Source organism: Hyperolius riggenbachi, chromosome 6, assembly GCF_040937935.1.
Source record: "Hyperolius riggenbachi isolate aHypRig1 chromosome 6, aHypRig1.pri, whole genome shotgun sequence".
NCBI classification, from domain to species: domain Eukaryota; kingdom Metazoa; phylum Chordata; class Amphibia; order Anura; family Hyperoliidae; genus Hyperolius; species Hyperolius riggenbachi.
In genome coordinates this window covers 131,697,686-131,719,064 of record NC_090651.1, presented here as the reverse complement: position 1 = coordinate 131,719,064, position 21,379 = coordinate 131,697,686, and the positions used below count along the sequence as shown (strand labels likewise).

The 21,379-nt window shown below is 43.9% G+C and overlaps 1 protein-coding gene across 5 annotated transcripts in view; it reads left to right on the top strand.

Annotated features, from left to right (window-relative positions):
* The window catches only part of LOC137521118 (flavin-containing monooxygenase 5-like), a 191,498-nt gene extending 173,748 nt beyond the window's left edge, over positions 1 to 17,750 (top strand). For all 5 annotated transcript variants that reach the window (XM_068239939.1, XM_068239938.1, XM_068239936.1 and 2 more), the window contains 4 exons: positions 2,559 to 2,755; positions 4,410 to 4,765; positions 13,323 to 13,395; positions 16,209 to 17,750. In XM_068239939.1, coding sequence (XP_068096040.1) covers positions 2,559 to 2,755; positions 4,410 to 4,765; positions 13,323 to 13,395; positions 16,209 to 16,554 — 972 coding nt within the window. In that variant the 3' untranslated portion in view covers positions 16,555 to 17,750. The remainder of the gene's footprint in view (positions 1 to 2,558; positions 2,756 to 4,409; positions 4,766 to 13,322; positions 13,396 to 16,208) is intronic.
* The last annotated feature ends 3,629 nt before the right edge of the window (positions 17,751 to 21,379 follow it).

The following is a 21,379-nucleotide window of genomic DNA, read 5'->3' as shown; positions in this document are numbered from 1 at the left end:
TAAAATAATATCAGCCTATTGTCAGCCAGCTACTTTGTAGTTACACTTAAAGAGAACCTAAACTCTTACACAAGACAGAAGAAAAACACAGATAAATGCACCCTGTATGCATTTAGAGAGTTTTGCCTGTCTTATGGTGCCCATGGATGATGCTGTCCGTGCCTGCTCAGATGGGAAAAGCCAAATATGGCTTTTCCTCCCTTAATACCCTGAAAATGAGGTAATGTGTCCCAGGACCATTGTTTAATGACCTATTAGAATGTCTTCATAACAATCAGTCCTGTTTTGGGAACGCTACCGACAAACCAGTCTGGCATATGTGCCGATATTGCTTCTACGGCCTTGTAGAAGACACACAGAAAGTTCTACTAAACCCCCGACCTGTAATTCCTCCAAATGTCTTTATGTCATGTAATGAGACCCTTTGCATAGCAAGTCTTTTTTACTAAAACCAGTTAAAGTAACTGTGGGCCCAGAATTCAAGCATATCATCCTTAAATTCCAACAATTTGCATGTTACTGGTTTTTCTGCTGAATGGAGCTGCTGACACTGGGGAAAGTGTCGTCCTGTGTAATACAAGGAACTATGGAAAGATGCATATCATTTTAAAGCTCTCTTTCTCCTCTTTCTGGCGACACCTAAATCGTCGCCCTACGCCTTTTAGTTTTCTCTATTTTCACGATTGAAATCGCGGCCGCGGCAATTTCAATCGAGAAAATAGCGAAAACTAAAAGGCGTAGGGTGGCGCTTTATATATCATTGGAAAGAGGAGAAAGAGAGCTTTAAAATGATATGCATCTTTCCATAGTTTTTGCACTGCTCGGAGTCCCTTTAAGAAAGAGGGATACTAATTCATAATCAACAAGGCCTTACAAGGTAGACAAAACCTCTTTCCAGTACTTGAACTCACTGACTCTTTATGGACATGCACATTGTGAGCCCACCACTATCATGCAATTGTCTTTACATATGTCATCCAAAAATGCTCAATTTTAATTGCTTTTTTAAAGGCTAAAATTTAAATTGTGCCAATAGGGCTTTTCATCATTTTTTATAACATAACAGTTTCCTATTATTTCCCTGGCAACTTGGAACTAGTTTGCAATACGTATGTGTAATGATCTGCTCTGCTGTCTGCACAGGCAGATAGCTGTTTGACCATTTTGTAAATATGAGTGTGGCAGGTCCCTGGAAAAGAGACCTGTCTCCACTCTGCAAGCTGCAGAGTTGCTGTTCTGGGGAGGAATTTGCATCCACTTGTCATGCAAATTGCTTAGCTGCTTCCTCTGATGGCTTGCAGTATAAAAACCATTTCTACCCAGAATTCCCTGCTGGTCATGATGGTTTGTTCCTACTAACTCTCCTGGAGTATCAGCCTTTGCTATTGTTTGCTAAGATTATCTTAGAGTAATTCCTTGGGACTGCACTAGGCATCCCTTCTAGCGTAGTCAGGTTGTATTATCTGTTTTGCCTTGTAACTGTCTATCTGTTGCGATTGTCTTGTCGCCAGCGGCGGTCGACAGGAAATCGTTCTGTCTGTAGGGGTGCAAGCCAGAGCAGCGGTTGATACTGGTTGCTCCATCTGTTTGTCTGTCTGGATCGCATCCGCTCTAGCGGTAGTGGCGGTGGTTCCTTCTGTGCTCTATCTGGGAGTGTTGGCCAGAGCTGCAGTTGCTGCTGGCTGCTCCTTCTGTCTGTCTTGTCTGGTACAAACGCTTGCTGTAGGCTCGGTGAGGTAACCGTTTAGCAAGCGTTCGCGTTCTTTATTTCGTGTTTGTGTTACATTGGTTAGTTAGGGTGGCACGCTTATCACTGGGTGCCTAATGCGCGGTGATCGTGTCTTTAATGCGTTCGCTGTTGCGAATGAGTGCGGAGTTCGCATTTAGCTAGCGTTTGTTATTTTCTTTGACGTTCTGATCATTGTTATTTGCTATGTCTTTCTTGCTACACTTGTGCTCTGTCTGATTCGGTCTTGTGTCACTATTGGCAATCGCCACTCTTGAGATTGCGTTCCCACTTCGTTTCCGCTGTTGTGTGTTCACCGTCGCTGGGTGGCGACTAGATTGGTGGACACACATACATTGGCAATCGCCACTCTTGCGATTGCGTTCCCACTTCGTTTCCGCTGTTGTGTGTTCACCGTCGTGGGGTAGCGACTAGATTGGTGGACACACATACATTCTGTCTCTGTGCTCTCTCTCTAAGGGCTATCTTGCCCTGCATTGCTTCAACTCGTACAATTCCTATCTGACATCTGTGGCTGTGCAGAGGCTGTGTTCCTCTGCACTCCACAGCTCCATCTGCCGGTGGGAGTTTCCCTCTACATGTGCATAGCACCATAGCTGGGTTCTGTTAAATTACAAGCTTGTGGAGGATTTCTGCAGTGTCAGCGCGCATCTTGTGCGCTGACCATGGAAATAATTCCGCAATCGTTACAGTATGGAGCAACTCTCCATATCTTTTTTTTTAATTAGTACTGTACTTGTAAACTCGCGCACTGTACAATCAGCTATATATTAATTTAATTTAATCGCCAATGTTCTTTTCCTATTTCCAGGTATTTCTTAGCACCAGAAGAGGGGCGTGGCTGTTGAACCGTGTTTCTGATAATGGCTTTCCACTGGATGTAGTTCTCTTCACTCGTTTCCTTAGCTTTATTCAGTGTACATTTCCAGGTCTGGCCAACTGGTTTCTGGAAGGCAAAGTCAATGCCAGAGTAGACCATGACAATTATGGTCTGAAACCTAAACACAGGTACTGGACCTTCTTTTAGCCCAGCATGCATGAGAAAAAAATGCCATCATGGTTCTGTAGTAAATGGTTATCTCTATGCCACAGTCAGTGTTTAGAGTTCTGAAATTTCACTGTGTTCTGTGAAAAGAAACTACAGTTTTTCCATACCGTCATACCTGAATTTTACTTTTAAGGTGCCTACAGACATTCACAAATTGTCTTCCAGTTGTCAAACTGGGAGACAGTTTGTGAGATCTTCTGATCTATGCCAGTCCTCAAGTCCCTGACCCGTTTCGAAGTAAAATGCAATCAACTGGGTTGGATTTTAGCTTCCTGAACTCTATTGTACTTGTCTTTGCCTAAAGTGTCACGAGAGGTATCTTATTACTTTATGCATCTGCTCACCTCACTACTGCCGCCAATGGGCAGGGAGGCATAGCTGTTACACCTACAGAGTTTACTCCCTAGAACGTTGGGTGGTGGATGCATGTTTCAGCAGGGAGGGTGGCAATGTGGGCCAAGGTGGGGATTCTTGTGATGTGGCATGGGGGTTAGTAGGACAACACTGATTGGAGCACTGAGATGTACTCTTGCTCCCTACACTGTCATATGGTGGTGTCACTTGACTCTAAAGACGAAAACCCTCAGAGTTGAGCATCTGAGTTATTTTGGAGGCTGATGCGTGTAGATTTAGCGAGGGAGACAGGGAGGTGTTAGAAAAAATTTCCTAGAAATGGGCTGACTTAGGCCTTATTTAAATCCACAAATATAACATCAGTCGTTGCCAATTCAGATTTTGTACAACTGCTGTTATGTGTTCTCACATACTGGGACTGTTGGAGACATTCATAGTTATATGATTGCTTTTCTCTCGCCCCTTCACTGCCACTGTTTTCTGCTCCGGCTGGTCCACTCTTATCAGGGAAGGGCACAGAAGTTTGAGTGTGTAAACATACAACTCCCACTTCATAGATATGCTAATATAACAGGACGATCAGAAATGTAAAAAATGTAGTGAACTTCACAGCTGACCAGACACGTGAGGACTGCAATAGAAAGGGCAATAATTCACATAACTAACCATGCCTAAGAGAACCATATTGGTAAGTTGACCGACTTCCTTCCATATTGGCCTTAGACTACTAAGGCCAATATGGAGGGAAGTCAGTCAACCTACCAGTATAGGCAGGGACATTTATGTTCTTAGCATCAGGTATTTTAGTGAAATAGTAAGTGCAGTATACCGGGGGAAGCATCTGTATGCGGCTTCAGATTTCCAAGAAGCAGAACGTCAACAAATTTTTGAGTTTGGATTTTTTACTTCTTCCCTGGTCTATGCGATAGTTATAAAATATGCAATACGATGCAGTAGCATTGTCAGCCACTGAGCGCTCCAGCTTTGTTAAGTGTGACCCTGCTACCTCCTGCCACTAGTGGTCACTGTCTGGTGTGAACAAGGGTTTTCCATTGTAATTTAGATTAAATCTCCCTTGCCTCAAACTTTGGCACCAAGTGGCAAAAGGTGAGAATTATTGCACTGTTGAATGTTTTTTAGATCAGCTGCACATACAAGGAGGTATGCTAATAAGTACTCTTATGCCCTTGGAAGTAAAAAAACAACATGTTTTTATAAATTAAATGTTAAAAGTATGTTTCTTCTGATCCATGTCTGCAGGTTTTTGGGCCAGCATCCAACAATCAGTGATGATCTACCAAATCGCATAATTGCTGGAAAAGTCCTGATGAAGACGAATGTGAGATGTTTCACAGAAACAGATGCTGTTTTTGAAGATGGATCAGTGGAAAAAGACATTGATGTTGTCATTTTTGCCACAGGATACACATTTACATTCCCTTTCATTGACGAATCTGTCGTAAAGGTGGAAAATAATGTGGTGCCTTTATATAAAATGGTATTTCCTCCGCATCTGGAAAAATCAACAATCGCTTTCATTGGCTATTGCCAACCCGTTGGGGCTATAATGCCACTCTCTGAGATACAGTCTCGTTGGGCAACAAGAGTCTTCAAAGGTAAAAGAAAAAGTATACAATCACCTCCTTTTCTTAAAATTATGTGTTGTTCGAATCCGGTTTTCCTTATTTGGAAACCCGCATAATGCAGTGCACAGCAGCTCAGCACCATTACTTGCGGAAAAAGTCACAGAGACTGCTACCTATAGTGGAGGAACTGCCTAATGCTGGGTACACACTATGAGATTTTCTGGCAGATTTACTGTCAGATCGATTATTTCCAACATGTCCAATCTGATTTCCGATCGATTTCCGATTGTGAGTGTTTTCCATTCACTCCTATCGAAAAACGCTTGGAAATCGATTGGAAATCAGATCGGACATGTTGGAAATAATCGATCTAACAGTAAATTTGCCAGAAAATCTCATAGTGTGTACCTAGCATAATACTGGAGGCACATCTAGCTAACTATACTGGGGAAGCACATTGGCTACCTAAACCGGGGGCCTACCAAATCCTGGGGCACATCTGGCTACCTATACTGGGGCAGTACATTGGCTGCCTAAGCCAAGTACCTACCTAATACTAAAGGCAATAAAGTCCAAAAGTAGGTTAACTCACCATGGTTTGTTTCAAAGCTGAAGTAGATTAATTCTTCAAGACTTTTTACTCACCAGGGGCTTCTTCAAGCCCCAGCCCCAAGCAGCAGTCCCACGGCACAGCTCCAGTGGTCCTCGGTGTGTCCCCACTGGCGGCCCGCAATGATGGCGACCCACTGGCGAGGTTGGCTCTCCTGTACCTGCGCGACCACGTCATCTGGTGCATATTCATCTGGTGCATATTGCGCCTGCACAGTAGTTGTGCGCAGGTGCAATATGCACCAGATGACGTGGACACGAGAGACTGAGACTGCTGCTCGTGGCTGGAAGTAGCCCCAGGTGCGTAAAAAATAGATTTTTACCTTGACCTTGGAAGTCCTTTAAGCTTTAAAACTAACCATGGTGTGTTAATCTACTTTTGGAGTTTGCTGTACTGGTTCTGCATCCACTTCATTGGTAAGGTGTGCCGCTTAAAAACTATCTAATTAATACTGGAGGCACATCTGGCTTACTGAGTGATTACCTTTTGGGTACCTATACTGAGGGGCTACTTAATACTGGGCCCTCTGGCTACCTATACTAGGGAGCTACCTCTGGCTAGCTAACCGTGTACTAGGGAGCTACATGTGGCTACCAATACTGGGGATGCTCAGGGACACTTCTAGTTATCTATACAGAGGGGAAACCTCTGGCTATCTATAATGAGGGGGATGGTGCACCTTTACCTACCTAATACTTGTGGGCACCTCTGGCTACTTGAAATCACTTCCCTACTTAGGTTGTTTTCACAGTTCAGCGCAGCTCTGATTACTTTGGCAATAACTTTATCACTCATTAACACAACTAAAAAAATCGAGTCTATGTATTTTTTTCAGGAGAAATTAGGCTTTTGTGGCTGATATTTGTTTTTAGTAATTTCCTTATTGTCTATGCATTATAAAAGGAAAATAAGTAAAAAAAAGTTAAAAAATACACAATTTATCCACTTTCATACATTTAATACATTAATGGAAAACATTTCTATTGTACATTATACCCACACATTTTATTTGTCTATCTTTGCTGTTTATTTACATTTGTTTTCATCATGTATTAGAACCACATTCTATATCCTACTCACGTGTTGCATATGTCTTCTCCTGCAATGTTTGTTTTACACTTGATTATTAATTAGTCCTGCCATTGAATTACCTGGGGGAGGAGAGGGGTTTGCTGTTATTCCTTTTCAACTATGTAGCCTTTTTTATTAGCTCAGAGATAAATAAACAGTTGAAGTACACAGTAGAAATACACACCACTCGGCACTCAGCACATGTATCTTGGGAGGGAGAGAACAGAGGAAGCAGCCTGCATGTGTATCTTCTGACTGTGCAACACTTCACCTCAAAGCACTCCTGTAAAACAGCATGTGAACCAAAGCCAGAGGACGTGCAACCGGTGCAAACTACCATATATACTCGGATACAAGTCGACTTCGTATATAAGGCGACCCCAATATTTGACCCTCTTAAGCTGTCATTTTTTAATGTCTCAAATATAAGTCTACCCAGCAAAGTTGTGGTTAAGTCCAAACCTTCTGTCTTTGGAAAAAATCATAAATATGGTTAAGGGCATCATAGTGGCGTAGTAGTTAGCGCTGGGTCCCTGGTTCGAATCACAGGCAGTTCAACATCTGCAAGTAGTTTGTATGTTCTCTCCATATCTGTGTGGGTTTCCTCTAAGCACTCCGGTTTCCTTCCACATCCCAAAAACATACAGATAAGCAAATTGGCTTCCCCTAAATCGTCCCTAGACTATGATACATACACTACACGATATAGACATATGACTTATGGTAGGGATTCGATTGTGAGCTCCTCTGAGGGGCAGTTAGTGACAAGACAATATACTCTGTACAGCGCTGCATAATATGTCAGCTCTATAAAAATACTAAATAATAATAACAGAGGCAAGATACCTGTAGCAACTGTGTATGATCCCCATGCATCTTCCCCACACTGTGCTGCTGCTGGTAATGTGTTAACAGTATATCACAGTGTTGGAAACATGTTTGCAGATCATCAGGGGTTAATCACTACAAGTATCTTTCCTCAGTTAGAAAAACAAGGATAAGCACCAGTGCACACAGGAGCTGATAGGGAAGATAAGCCCAGTCCTGTGCTTCAAAGTAACATGTTAGTGAATTACCCAGTCTGGATTCAGCTCACTCCCAGTCACCACTGCAGGGCCGGGCCGAGGCAGAGGCTGAAGAGGCTCCAGCCTCAGGGCGCAGTGTGTGGGAGGGGTTGCACAATTCATTCAGCTGTCATTCCCAATTGTGTTTGAAGCAGAAATAAATAAGAAAAGGGCATACATGACAGTGACTGCTAGCCAGATAACTAGAGATTAAGGTGTTGGGGGGGGGGGGGGGGGGGGTTGGGGCGGGCTGGGGCGCCTCTAGACTAATAGCAGTTAGTGTGTGACGGCCGGGGTGGGAGGGATGGGGGGGCGCACTTTGCTGTCTCAGCCTTGGGTGCTGAAGGACCTTGTCCCGCCTCTGCACCACTGATATCTTTCACAACTCACTGAAGCACGCTGGCTTCATCTCTCTTGCCGCTCTGATCCCCTCCTCCACTTCCTCATATGTCATTAGCTAAGCAGACCGGCCAAATCTGAGTGTTGTAAAGAAGAGACCTTGTGAAGCAGACTGCTTCAGTGCTGGCTGACTGAATAAATAACACTGCTCTCCCCAGCGCTGCACAGTGAAGCTGTCACTGTATCAGCAGCTACAACGGAGGATTTCCAGCTGCTCCTACCCCACTGGCTGCCACAGAATCACGTGCTATCAGAGCGGTGGCCAGTCCATCCTGCAGCTTGCAGGGGGGGAGCTGCATTATCATGACCAGGCATCTAAGTAAAGTAGAGGGACACAACCTGGCTGGCTGGCAGCACTAGAGGGGCAGAAAGCAGCATATGTAAGGCAGAGGGGACACTTGATACTCAGCAACAAGTGAGAATTTTAGGTGTGATGCGAGTATAAGTCCCCCCCCCCCCCACTTTACAAAGGTAGATCAGACCTAAATTTCTCGACTTGTAGCCGAGTATATACGGTACTTAGAAAGAAGTCATCATGCAGCAAGTACATCAAAACGAGCCGGGCAACTGTCACTTTGTTCCGCTTTAATTCGTCTTCATGCAAGATATGATACATACATAATTGCAGTTCCTTGTGGTATCAAACCTGTTCCAGGTGTCTGTGCTGGGGTGTGTCGGGGTTCGGTGACCAGGGTGGAGAGACTGCACTACGCCGTTTCGCGCCTGACTGGCGCTTGCTCACGTGCTTGTGTCTATAACCATAAGTGTGCCGTGCGGCTTCCTGTATATGGTCTGGAAGCCGCACCCTCGGCGCTCGTGATTGGTACGAGGAGTGATGTCACGGGGGTTGGGGGTGAAGGGGCGGGGCCACGCCGTTCCATCGGCGGAAGTGATAGTGCGCCGCATATGCTGGACGCAGCAAGCATATGCGGCGGTTTGGGTCGCTATGGCGACATATTCCTTATATACTGTGAGTGACAAGAAATACAACAATACTGTGTTCGTTATCAAAAGTGCTCAGAATATACATACTGTGCCATGACATTGAGCATTTAACATTGCAATAAAGTGGCTAGTGCTGATTCAAACGTTTTACATAATTCCGTGCTTGTAAACATTTAGTGAACTTGGTATGTACGTCCATAGTGGCATGAAATGGCATTCTTTTACTATCTTGCTGCCCATTGTGTTAAAAACACCTTTTTATTATTATAATAATAAAATCCCCATGTAACCCCCAATACCCTATTAAAAAAGACTGGGGGTGATACTGCCAATCTTAAAGGAGACCCTTGGAGGTACATTATCCCCTATGTTAGTTCCGGCTACCATCCACCTATTAAAGTTTCCAGAGGGGTCCATTTGGTTAGCCTCTATTTTTGGTTTTTTGGGTCATTTAACCTGCACTACAAAGGAAGAAAGAGGGGTGCAAAAAGCACAGACAAAAGGTAAGTATGGGGAAAAAGATCTCTATTTGATGCCTGGTCGCGATCCAGTGTCTATGGTCGCAAAACTCATGTTGCCTTCTCCATTACAGAAGGGGGGAGAAATCAAGGGTGGGAGTGTGTTACCAACCAGAATCCAGGCTGATTTGCCAGAAATACAGACTGGGCACCTTACAAGAACCCAAAATACACCTCAGGCCCCTGGGCAGAGGGCGAATCTGCCCCCTCACAGTCTACTCCAGTGTGTATTAAGGGTGATCCATTTATTAATGGGTCAACAGTGCATAGTGCACTTTTAGGTCCTGTGCACCCTGCACTATTAGGTCCTGTGCACCAGGACCCTATCTTATAGGTGCCCTTAGGTCTGTTCTGGCATCATCATTTAGGAAAAGTACATGAGGGAGGAGGAAAAAGAAGAGACCCAGGTATACAAGTGGAAGTCAAGGCCACATCTAGTGTGTCCCGAAGTCCCAGAAAGTCCAGGGCCCAGAAACCAGGAGGAGGAGAGTAGGGATGAGGAAGAAGAAAGGCAGACCATAGAGTCTACATTTAGAGTATCAAGGCACCAAAATAGGAAAGGCAAGGGCACGGGTCTCTACATTGCATTTGGGGGATACTTTGTTTATATGAACAGCGCCCCCCCATCTGGCATTTCTGGTGTCCCAGGCCCATCGGACCAAGGGAAGCTATGGGTCAAGGAAGCAGGCCAAATCTAGCCTGTCGTTGAGACCTATTGGTCCCATTGCCTCTGTACGTAGAATTACCCGTGACTCTCGTCGGGTCGCCCCCTCTCCTAGAGGCACTGACATGCAGGAGACCTGCAAATTTCAGGCACTTGCCATTGCCTCCATGTGCTTCCCTTACGTGTTCGATGAGCCGGGGGCAACCCTTACCTGATTTTATGGATTTAAAATGTTCATTAACCCTTTCCTTTAGGGGCCTGGTGGTTTTGCCAACATAATAAAAATCACAAGGACAAAATACCACATAAGACACAAACTTTGTTTGGCAGGTAAGGAAAGCCCACACCTCCCATTGTACTCCTCCCAGGCGGTAGTTGGTACCTTCTCGCATATAAGAGCAATACTTGCATTTACCACATTTGTGGTTACCCCTAGGGCGGTTAATGCCCAACCAATTCATGGCTGGGCATGAGCGATACTCACTCCAAATTAGAATGTCGCCCAGAGTGGGGGCCCTTCTGTACGCTATCCTGGGGGGTCTGGGAACACTCTCCGGAGTGCGGGATCTCTTGCTACCAATGACCAATTTTTCTTAACAATCTGTGTTATTTTCTTGGCCATGGGGGTATAGTCAAACGTCAAAGTGAATGGACCTTTTTCTTTGCTCCTGGGGGTCCTAGAGAGGAGGGAAGACCTGTCCCTATCTCTGGCTCTATCCCTAGCCTTCACAAGGAGTTCACTGTCATATTTCCTTGCTTCCAATCGTGCAGTTAGGATTCCAGAGCGGCTCCGAGGGCACAGGACTGCTGCAGGGGGCTGGTAATAGCCCCAGGTAATTGAAACTCTTTACCCCCCGTTCAGTTAAGGTTCCCTTTAAGCATTTAGTATTCACTAAGCAATTTACCTCAGGGAAACCTTACAATTAGTATTATACCCTTAAGTTTATGATTGGTTTTTAAACTTGTGGTTTCAATCCTTAAAATAATGACAGAATTCTACATTTAAAGGCAGGATATTAATTCACATAGAAGAATGCAAGTGATAACAACTGTAAAGTGTGTGAGGAATAATCATCTGGCCTGAGCTGTCGTTAAGTGAAGTATTACTACACAGTACACACTGCAATGTAAAGTGAAGCATTCTGAGCTGTCTTTTTTATTTTTTTACTAGTTTATGCAAAAGGGGGCACTGCATAGAGAAAAATATACCAAGCAGGCACACAGAGAGGGAGGTAGAGAGAGAGAGAGAGACACCAAGTATACACACACACACACACACACACACACACACACACACACACACACACACACACACACACACACACACACACACACACACACACAGAAACACACATGGACCCAGCCACACATACACAGCCACAGCCTTTCACTTTCCTTCCCTGGCTGTCTTACACAGGCAAGCTGTAATCGTCCTGGCAGCAGAAGGGGTGGAGCTACATTTTGCCTGCATGTGCTCCTCCCCTCCCTATCTACTGCAAGTGAGAAAAATTACAGAGGTGATGATAAGTTAAGGACTGGAATGATACGACAACACTCTCACTTTGAAGGCTTATCACGACTTGTTAGTAAGGCAAGCGTCTTTAGTGAGTTAACACTTAAAAAACTGATTGATGAGTGGTAATGAGTTTTCACCTGTCTTATTATCACTAGTATGGTCTTAAGGGGCCCATGCACCTAACGATTTTCCCACCGAAATACGGCCGTTTCGATCACAGTGATCGAAACGGCCGTGAAATCGTTGCGCACACCGCTGACAGAACGATGGATTTCCGTCCGAAATCCATTGTTCCCCTTTCAACTCCCGTCGATCCATCCGTGCGGAAGATTTTTCTCGATCGCCGGTGGGTCGGGAGTGCGTCGATAGCGGCATTCGAATGCCCGACGACCGACACAATACAGCGGGTATACATTACCTGCTCCGCCGGTGCGAGTCCCCGCTGTCACCTCCCGGCTGGCATCTTCTCCGCATCACGGCATCCGGCATAACTTCCTGTGTCACTGCAGTGACAGTGGAAGTACAAATAGAGGGCGCTCTATTTGAACTTCCGCTGTCACTGGAGTGACAGAAAGTTATACGCGGATGCGTGATGCGGAAGGTGATGGGAGAAGATGCCAGCCGGGAGCTGATGCGGAGAAGATGCCGGGACCAGGCGGAGAAGAAGATAGCGGTGGACCAGGGGACTCGCGCCGGCCGGAACAGGTAATGTATGCGGGGGGGGGGGGGGGGGGGGGGCAGCAGCGGCAGCAGCTCCACTGATTGTGATCGGTTTCAGGCTGAAATCGATTCACAATCTGTTTGCAGTAAGGTGGCCATACGATCCCTCTCTGATCAGATTCGATCAGAGTGGGATCTATCTTTTGGTCGAATCTGTTGGCAAATTGGCCAGTGTATGGCCACCTTTAGTGAATTGTGGCCATAGTTTCAGGTACTTACTTTTTTAGTCTACTCTTCAAAAAAAAATGGTACCCCTAAGTCAAAAGTTTTGCCTATGACAAAATAAGTTACATTGATTATATACTTATGCAAACTGCGCCCACTGCAATCACTTAGTACCATACACTTAGTACCATACGGCATAAAAAGTTCAGAGTGTTCGCTATCAAAGAGTCCACAATAGTGTTATCTGTATTTTTACCAGGACAGCGCTCCTTTTCTCCTGTCTTATGACCTGTAAAATCAATAAAATCTCTTAAATTTATTTTAGGGGGAGACGTGGATGTTTACACTTGGAGTGAAGCACGAGTGAAGCACTTTGACACTATGGGTGTTTGTGGCAATATGCTAATCCAACAGTAATGCACCACGTTCAGATTTTTTTGATTTTACAGGTCATAAGACAAGAGAAGCGCTGTCCTAGTAAAAATACAGAAGTTACAATGATTGTATAACAAAAGATAACAATTCAGTTCAAGTGACGTATCACTGGATCACGTAGTGATTTATTCTTTTGCCTTGAGTTCAGTTTTAGAAGAGATTATTATTATTTTGTCATTGGTCCTTCAGGAAATGATTTGAAATCGGAGGATATTGAATAATGCTGCTCTATTCATCACTGTACAAGAGCAGATGGTGTCCAGTTAATCAGCTCTGCTGATACACTGATTTACCCCATCTGTGCATGTTTGTGATTTTATGCAAAACATTTACTGTTGGTGGGCCTTTAGGACAGGGTTGGGGAACTGTGGTGTATGCAACTATCATTGCTAAGAAAATTATTTTGGTCTCAAAAAGGATTAAGTTTGCTGCTGTAGAAATTTAGAAATTTTCTGAAAATTATTTTTCAACATGTTTTAGGTCTAGCAAAGTTGCCATCTATGGGTGAAATGAAGGAAGAGATTATGAAGAGAAAAGAAGACATGCAGAAAAGGTCAGATTTTGAGGCAACTCATTATTTAACCTATCTCATACTTGTTTAAGATATTACAATATAACGTGAATGCCTATTAAAGCATTGTACTGTATATTGGGTATAGTCTTAAAGTGAACCTGAGGCGAAAATAAACTGATGATGTAAACAGTTAAAAATGACTTGTTTTAAAGAGAAGCTCCGACCAAGAATTGAACTTTATCCCAATCAGTAGCCGATACCCCCTTTTACATGAGAAATCTATTCCTTTACACAAACAGACCATCAGGGGGCGCTGTATGACTGATATTGTGGTGAAACCCCTCCCACAAGAAACCCCTCCCACAAGAAAAGTTCAAACTTTTTTTGGCAATTTCCTGTCTGTGAACCTTGTTGCATTGTGGAATATAGCTGTTACAGCTGTTTCCAACTGCCAAAAACCATGCAGCAGCTACATCACCTGCCAACACTAAAATGTTCACTGGAGTTCCTCTTTAAGTATCCCAGGGTTTTCTTTTATATTGAAACATTTACAAAGTAGGTTGAATGTTTAACTGTCTCTAATCAGTGGCAGCCAATTAAGTGTCCCTGAGTTACAAAAAGGTCAATAGTTCATGTATTTTACCTCTCCCTGCCTTCAGAAGTTGTTCGCTACCAGGAAAACTTTTATGATTGTAATTTGCTTATCAGTGATGTTTACTATATTCCAGACAAAGTGCCGACAAGACAGAAGCTGTCACTTCTATGCCTACAAATTAACTTATTGTGGCAGAAAAATAAAACAAGTAAAACAGCCTGGTTATTAATATGTTTTGAATTGTACATACATGTTTATCTCATCACGTCACATGTCGCCTCGAGTACACTTTAACAGTTATTTTTCCAAGTAAGAGTGTCTGAACAACATAAGAGCCAAGACTCTACAATGAAGTGTACTGACAGATTCCTTTTCAGTGTGTTCCTACAGGAAGTGCTATGTGGGTGGGTCTGCTTGCAATAATGATGTTAAAGGTGGCCATACAGTTATAGATTTGCAGCACATTCGACCATCGGATAGATTTCTGTCAGATGCCTGTCAAGTCGATTCTGACAGTATTCTATCTGATGTGTGCCACACACTAGGAACAGATTTCCAAAAGATTTCATAATGAAATCTATTGGAAATAGATCTAAATGCAATATTGGACCATTAGATCCAATGCAACTCTATGGGCCATTGATCTGCTGCCAGCAGCAGATTGACCTAGATTTTCCATCCTGTCAGATAGATCAAATCCATTGAAATCGGTCACAAATTGATCGATAGCTTGGATGAAATCGATTTCTGATCGATCGATTGCATTACGTGCATTGTCACTAGAAAATGCATGTAATGCAGCAGTATTTCGCTAGAAAATGCATGTAATGCAGCAGTATTTCACTAGAAAATGCATATAATGCGGCAGTATTTCACTAGAAAATGCATGTAATGCAGCAGTATTTCACTAGAAAATGCACATAATGCAGCAGCGTTTCACCAGAAAATACACGTAATGTAGCAGCGTTTCACCAGAAAATACACTTAATGTGACAGTGTTTCACCAGAAAATACACATAATGGCACAGCCTTTCCCCAGAAAATACAGAAAACGTGGCAACGTATAACCAGAAAATGCACGTAATGCAGCAGTGTTTCACTAGAAAATACACATAATGCGGCTGTGTTTCACCAGAAAATACTCGTAATGCGGCAGTGTTTCACTAGAAAATGCACATAGGCAGGGCTCCTCTTTATGCTTCACACCCCATTAGCACTGGCGTAACAATAGGGCCTTGGGGCCCGCTCGGGGCCGTTTTGTGGGGGTTGGAGGGGACACAGCATGAGGGGAAAGCCATGGCTACATTCGGCGGGGAGGGGGGACGTTCCCCCCTCCCTCACCTTGGGGCTCTCCCCTATGCGCTCCCCTCCACTTTAAATCAGAGTCCGGGCAGCGGCAGGCAGCAGACAAATACATACCTTCCGTGCGCTCCAGCGTGCGTTCCTCTCTAGTCTCTGACGCGGCTTCCAGATACATACCTTCCGTGCGCTCCAGCGTGCGTTCCTCTCGCTAGTCTCTGACGTGACTTCCTGTATAACTAGAGAGAGGAACGCACGCTGGAGTACACGGAAGGTATGTATCTGTCTGCTGCCCGCCGCTGCCCGGACTCTAATTTAAGCTGGAGGGGAGCACAGAGGGGAGAGCCCAAGGTGAGGGAGGGGAACATCCCACATCCCCTCCGAATGTGGCGATGGCTTTCCCCTCATGCTATGTCCCCTCCAGCCCCCACAAAATGGCCCCAAGTGGGCCCCAGGGGGGGGGGCCCGCTCAGAAATTCTGCAGGAGGGCCCAGGGGGCCTAGTTACGCCCCTGCCCATTAGTGCCCCATAATAGCCCTGGTGCTAGTGTTGCACCTGTAAAGAAAAAACATTTGCTTATCTGGCAAAAGCCTCCTCTCCATTGTATCTCCCCCGATCATCTTCAGTGCAGCAAGTCCGGGTGCAAAACTCCGCTGCTGACAGGCAGAGCAAGGCATCGGAAGCCATTTCCCCGTAGCCCTGCTCTGCCTGCCGAAACACACAGACTCCTACAGGCTGGAGGTGAGCTGTGGGCTACGGCCGGTGGACTGGCATGGAATCTATTAGCTGCTGCAGGCCAGTTCACCATTGGGGGGGGGGGGGGATTTCAACCATCCAGCTGGATGAAATGGCCATGTAGGGCTGTAGTTTACCCACCCCTGGGTTAAAGTGTACTTGTGAATGTGGAGAAAATATGGCTGTGCTTATTTAATGTTTTCACAAATCTTTTATTCTTTAGGTATGTGAAGAGTGAACGCCACACCATACAAGTGGACTATACACCATACATGGATGAAATAGCAGAAGAGGTTGGATGCAAGCCCAATATGAAGGACTTCTGGCTGTCAGATCCTAAACTGGCCTGGGAAATATTATTCGGCCCATGTACCCCTTACCAATACCGCCTGCGGGGGCCAGGGCAATGGAAAGGTGCCAGGAGAGCCATTCTAACTCAGAAAGGCCGTATTATTAAGCCAACCAAGACCCGGGTCTTGGATAATGAAATGGCTCATGGTTCATTCCCTATGCTTTTCAAACTCCTGGGCATCGTCCTGATTTTTGCTGCCATATATGTTGTAATGTAACTTGTAAGCTTCAGCTTGTTTTCTGCTATCTTGACCTAAAGCATGTGATCGTTGCCCATATCTACAGGCCTCAGTATCTACAGTAGGTGTTAGAATGCCTGCCTGTGACTTCCAGTGGGACTGTTCCTTCATTTTTGGTAATGGAAAGAGATAATCAAAAAGCAATGCCATTTGTATGCAGGCAATGCTTAGGTCGACTGTAAGGATAGGGTCACAGTGGTCAGTTGCATAACGCACGTATTATAATGGGTTTGTACTGTAATAGAGACTGGACATACTGTAGACCAGTGGTCCTCAAACTAAGGCCCGCGGGCCGAATGCGGCCCCCTGAGGTTTTTTTACCGGCCCCCCCCCCCACAAAATGTATACTTACAGATGCGGTCAGCTACATCTTTAAATATTGGTGGTCCGCATATAGAATAGCAATGCTGGCACCACTCATTCACATGGAAGCCAGAAAGCAGTCATTTGCTGGTTTCCAATCAAATTCCACATCAGGTGACACTGCTGTCTTATTGGACTTCAGGTTGTCACCGGGGTATGCTTCACTGTCTGGCCGCAAATACATTATTTTATGTATTTTCCGGCCCCCCCCAGCAGTCTGAAGTATGTTGACCCGGCCCTCGACCCAAAACGTTTGGGGACCCCTGCTGTAGACTTTAATATACAAGCCTGCATGCAGCGAGTTAGAATAACGCAATCAGTTACAACTCAATTCTGTGAACAGGCTCATAGAATTGTATAGGCTGTGAGATGACATGCAAAATGATTCTGCAACGCAACTGTGATCACTGTGAACTAGCCTTTAAAGAGACACTGAAGCGAAAAACAAAATGATGATATAATGATTTGTATGTGAAGTACAGCTAAGAAATAAAACATTACGAGCAGAGACATCGGTCTAATATTGTTTCCAGTACAGGAAGAATTAAGAAACTCCTGTTGTTATCTATGCAAAAGAGCCATTGAGCTCCACGGCTTTCAAAGTCTGCAGAGAGCTCTGTCTTCTAAAGCTTGTTATCTCAACTGTCAGTCACTGTATTTTCTTTTTCTCTGCAGAAAACAGGCCAATAGTTCACTGGCCTGCTCTGTAAAACAATTTAGAATGCTGAGTAGTGTGTAAACTGCAAATATTAGACAATGATGCAATGTAATAAAAAACACTGAATAACTGAAAATAAAAATACAAGAGAATTTTCTTTGCTACTAATGTTCTAGTAATGTATCCGTACTACACAACCAATTCATTATATCATACTTTTTTTTCACTTCAGTGTCTCTTTAGGGGCATAAATATATGTAAACATGTACTAATAAAAAGTACAATTCTTCCAGAGTAAAATGAACAATAAATTACTTTTCTCCTATGTTGCTGTCACTTACAGTGAGTAGTAGAAATCTGACATTACTGACAGGTTTTGGACTAGCCCATATCTTAATGAGGGGTTCTCAGGGTTTTTCTTATTTTTAAATTTAATGGCAGGTGCTCCACCCAACTGCCCAAAAAAGTGTACAGTGAGCAGACAGGCTGGCCAGAATCTTTGTATAAATCTGTTTTAGGGAATGTCTTTATAAAGAATAAAGGCCATGCTGAGAATCCCCTATGGAGAGATGGACTAGCCCAAACCTGTCAGTAATGTCAGATTTCTACTACTTACTTACAGCAACATAGGAGAAAAGTAACTTATGGCTAATTTTACTCTGGAAGAAACGTACTTCTTATTTGTATGTGTTTACATTAATTTTAAGATTTTCGTGACAGAGGTCCTTTAAGGCCTCTTTCAGACAGACATCTGAAGACAGTGAATTCACTGCCTGTCAGCTACTCTCATGCACTGGTTAAAGCGGACCCAAACCAAACGTTTTTTTTTTTTATTCAAAATATTTAGTTGCACCACTCTGACACATACAAAGATAAATAAACACTCCTTTAAGCCTATGAGCATTTCAGTGCATGCTTTTCACCCTTCTCTTTTCACAACTAGGCTTATACAGGTGGCAGCCATTAGTTCTGAAATTAGTAGGAGGTTTTAGATCATGGATGTGTTTGTCACCAGTTACCCTCTCTCACAGTTACCCTCCCTCACAGGGGCATCGTCTATGATGGCTGAGATCACCTCCCCTGCAACATCATCAGTAGCAGCCTGTGTTTTGTTTTTGTTTTTAATCTCCTCCACCAGTTTGCCAGAAAAATCCCGGCAATATGAATGGAAGGGAGGGGTTCCTCCAATAAGTGTAAAATATTTTATATTTGTCATCATGCAGCTGAAAAAAGGCTGCTATTTATTATTATAATTTAGAAAATAGATTTTATTTCTGAAATCTTGTATTTTTAATTTGGGTCCACTTTAAGGGCTTGATGGTGCTCTGTCCCGGCAGGCAATAGGCGCCCCTCCCCTCCATAGAATCACATATGGGTGTGTCTGTGGAGTAACACCACTGCCTGCCAAACACCGGCACCACCTCCTGCCAAACGTTGGTGTTACAACTGCTGCCATTCGGCTGTAGCTTGGGCAGCAAATGGAACACCGAATGCTTGACAAGCACGCAGTTCAGCCGTCTATCTGAAAGAGGCCTAAAGCTCTTTTTCTATTTTAATTTTTCTTTATGTTTTCTTTTCAATCCAAAATGTAACACCTGTAAGTCTTTAAAAAAGGGAAAAGGCTAAATACTTAACCAAAAGACTTCTCATACCACTAGCAATATATGTACAGCCTTCTTGTGATTCACACTCCCCCCCCCCCCCCCCCCCCCCATTTAGTAAGCTGATTAAGATGAAATTCTGATTTTATTAAACATTCTCTAACATACAGAGTGTCACATGAGTCTTTTTGTACTTTGTAAATGTGGTAGTAAATATTATTTTCCATTTTGATTTGCAGCCAGACATGAATTTGAAAAAACAGATTAGATATTCCCTATGAGTACCAATTAAAATGTAACCTTTATTGGGTATACTCTCACTCTGTAAATATAAGTGCATAGCACTAAGAGTTAATTATTTTAAAGTGTGCTGCAACCAGGGCCGTTTCTATCCATGTTGTCACTCCAGGCAAGTCCTGTCACCCCCCCCCCCCCCCCCCCGAAAAAAACCTCACACACAAGAGAATATTTAACCCATGTGGCGTATAAGGTGGATGCTTAATACAGGGAGTCCATGATATACATACTAACAACCCATCAACCCTTGTCACATTTCGTTGCACAACCGCTTCCTGCATTCCTTCAGCTTAGTATATAAATGCAAAGTATAGCACAGCAGAAACTGTGTGTACATTTACATATATCAAAAGAAAGAGCAGTGAATTTCATGACGAGGTTTCCTGTGGACTCAGAAACCCAGTGGAAAACTCTTTGGCCAGGGATTGCTATACAGCTGCATAATGGCTGTATAAGGATCCATGGAAACTTTACCTATTTTTTTGACCATTCAAATTTTTTTGTCCAGAGGGTGGGAATTAAAAAAAATGACATGGGGTCTCCCCTTCCGAGCTTCTTTAACCCCTTGTCAACCATGCAGGCTGGGATAGCCAGAATGCGGAGCCCTGGCCGCATGGGGCTTATAAGTATAGTGGTACATAGTACCCCTTACCCATTTCCACAAAGGGTTAAAAATAAAAACACAACCACAAGTAAGTATTTTAATGTTCTAAATTAACCATGAGTACCTTTAAAAATATGTTCCCACGCCAATATCATCAGAAATATACCATGCCAATATTCTCAGATACCTTGATTGAAGATCTCCATCGGCCACACACGTCACTCTCCCACGCTGCTATCAGCAGCAATACTAACTATAGCTAGAAGCCATGGCATCTTCAAATTTCCCTCCAAGGCTCCCCTTTGGTCTATTTCCAGACCAATGGGAATCTGGAGGAATCTGGGAGCACCTATATATAGCTATCTATACTGGGGGCACCTATGCCTGGCTACCTATACTGGGGCACCTATACCTTGCTATCTATACTGGGGGCACCTATACCTGGCTATCTATACCGGGGCACCTATACCAGGCTATCTATACTGGGGCCAACAACAAAGGTGGTTTTGTTCAGGTTCTCAGGTGTCATTGAACATGAGTTATATAAGACTGAACAACAATGGATCTATAAATTAGGTACCTTGTGACCAAATGGCCTCAATTTAGATCTCAATTTGTCCTATTTTTTTATAACAACATGGCTGCTACAACAACAAGGATATTAAGACACTAGGATGCAATCGTTTACAAAAGTTAGTTCATTAGATTGTAAGCTTGCAAGTGCAGGGTCATCCTCCTAATGTTTACTGTTTTTGTAACAATATTTGTGCTGCTTGGAACTCTGCTGTACATTTGTTAGTTGTATCTATGTTCCCCTTGTCATCTTATTGTGCTTTGTAAAGCGCTGCGGAATATGTTGGCGTATATAAAAAAAATAATAATAATAATAAGTTGACATAATGCTGTACTGTACTTAAAAAAATTGAAGGATCACATTGATACACTGACCTCTGAATAGTCAGTATTTATTGAATTACACACACTTTTGAGCCTGCAAAGGGTTAATGCTATGCATAGAGTAATCATGCATGTGTAATGATAAGAGTGGTGGAATACTAGAAGCTAAAAGGAAGAGGGATGGCTGGGGATGCTACGCAGTCAATACCTTGAGAAATCCTCGAGGGGGAGGGATAAAACGTTGGTAGGCGTGTCCAACAGCCATGTGAGCGCTCTCAGTTACCCTCACCATACGCCGCAGCGGCAGCCTCTTATGAGCGGGGAGAACCACTCGAGGTTGGAATACACATGAGAGAGACTCAGCAGTCGGTGGGAAATTCAGTG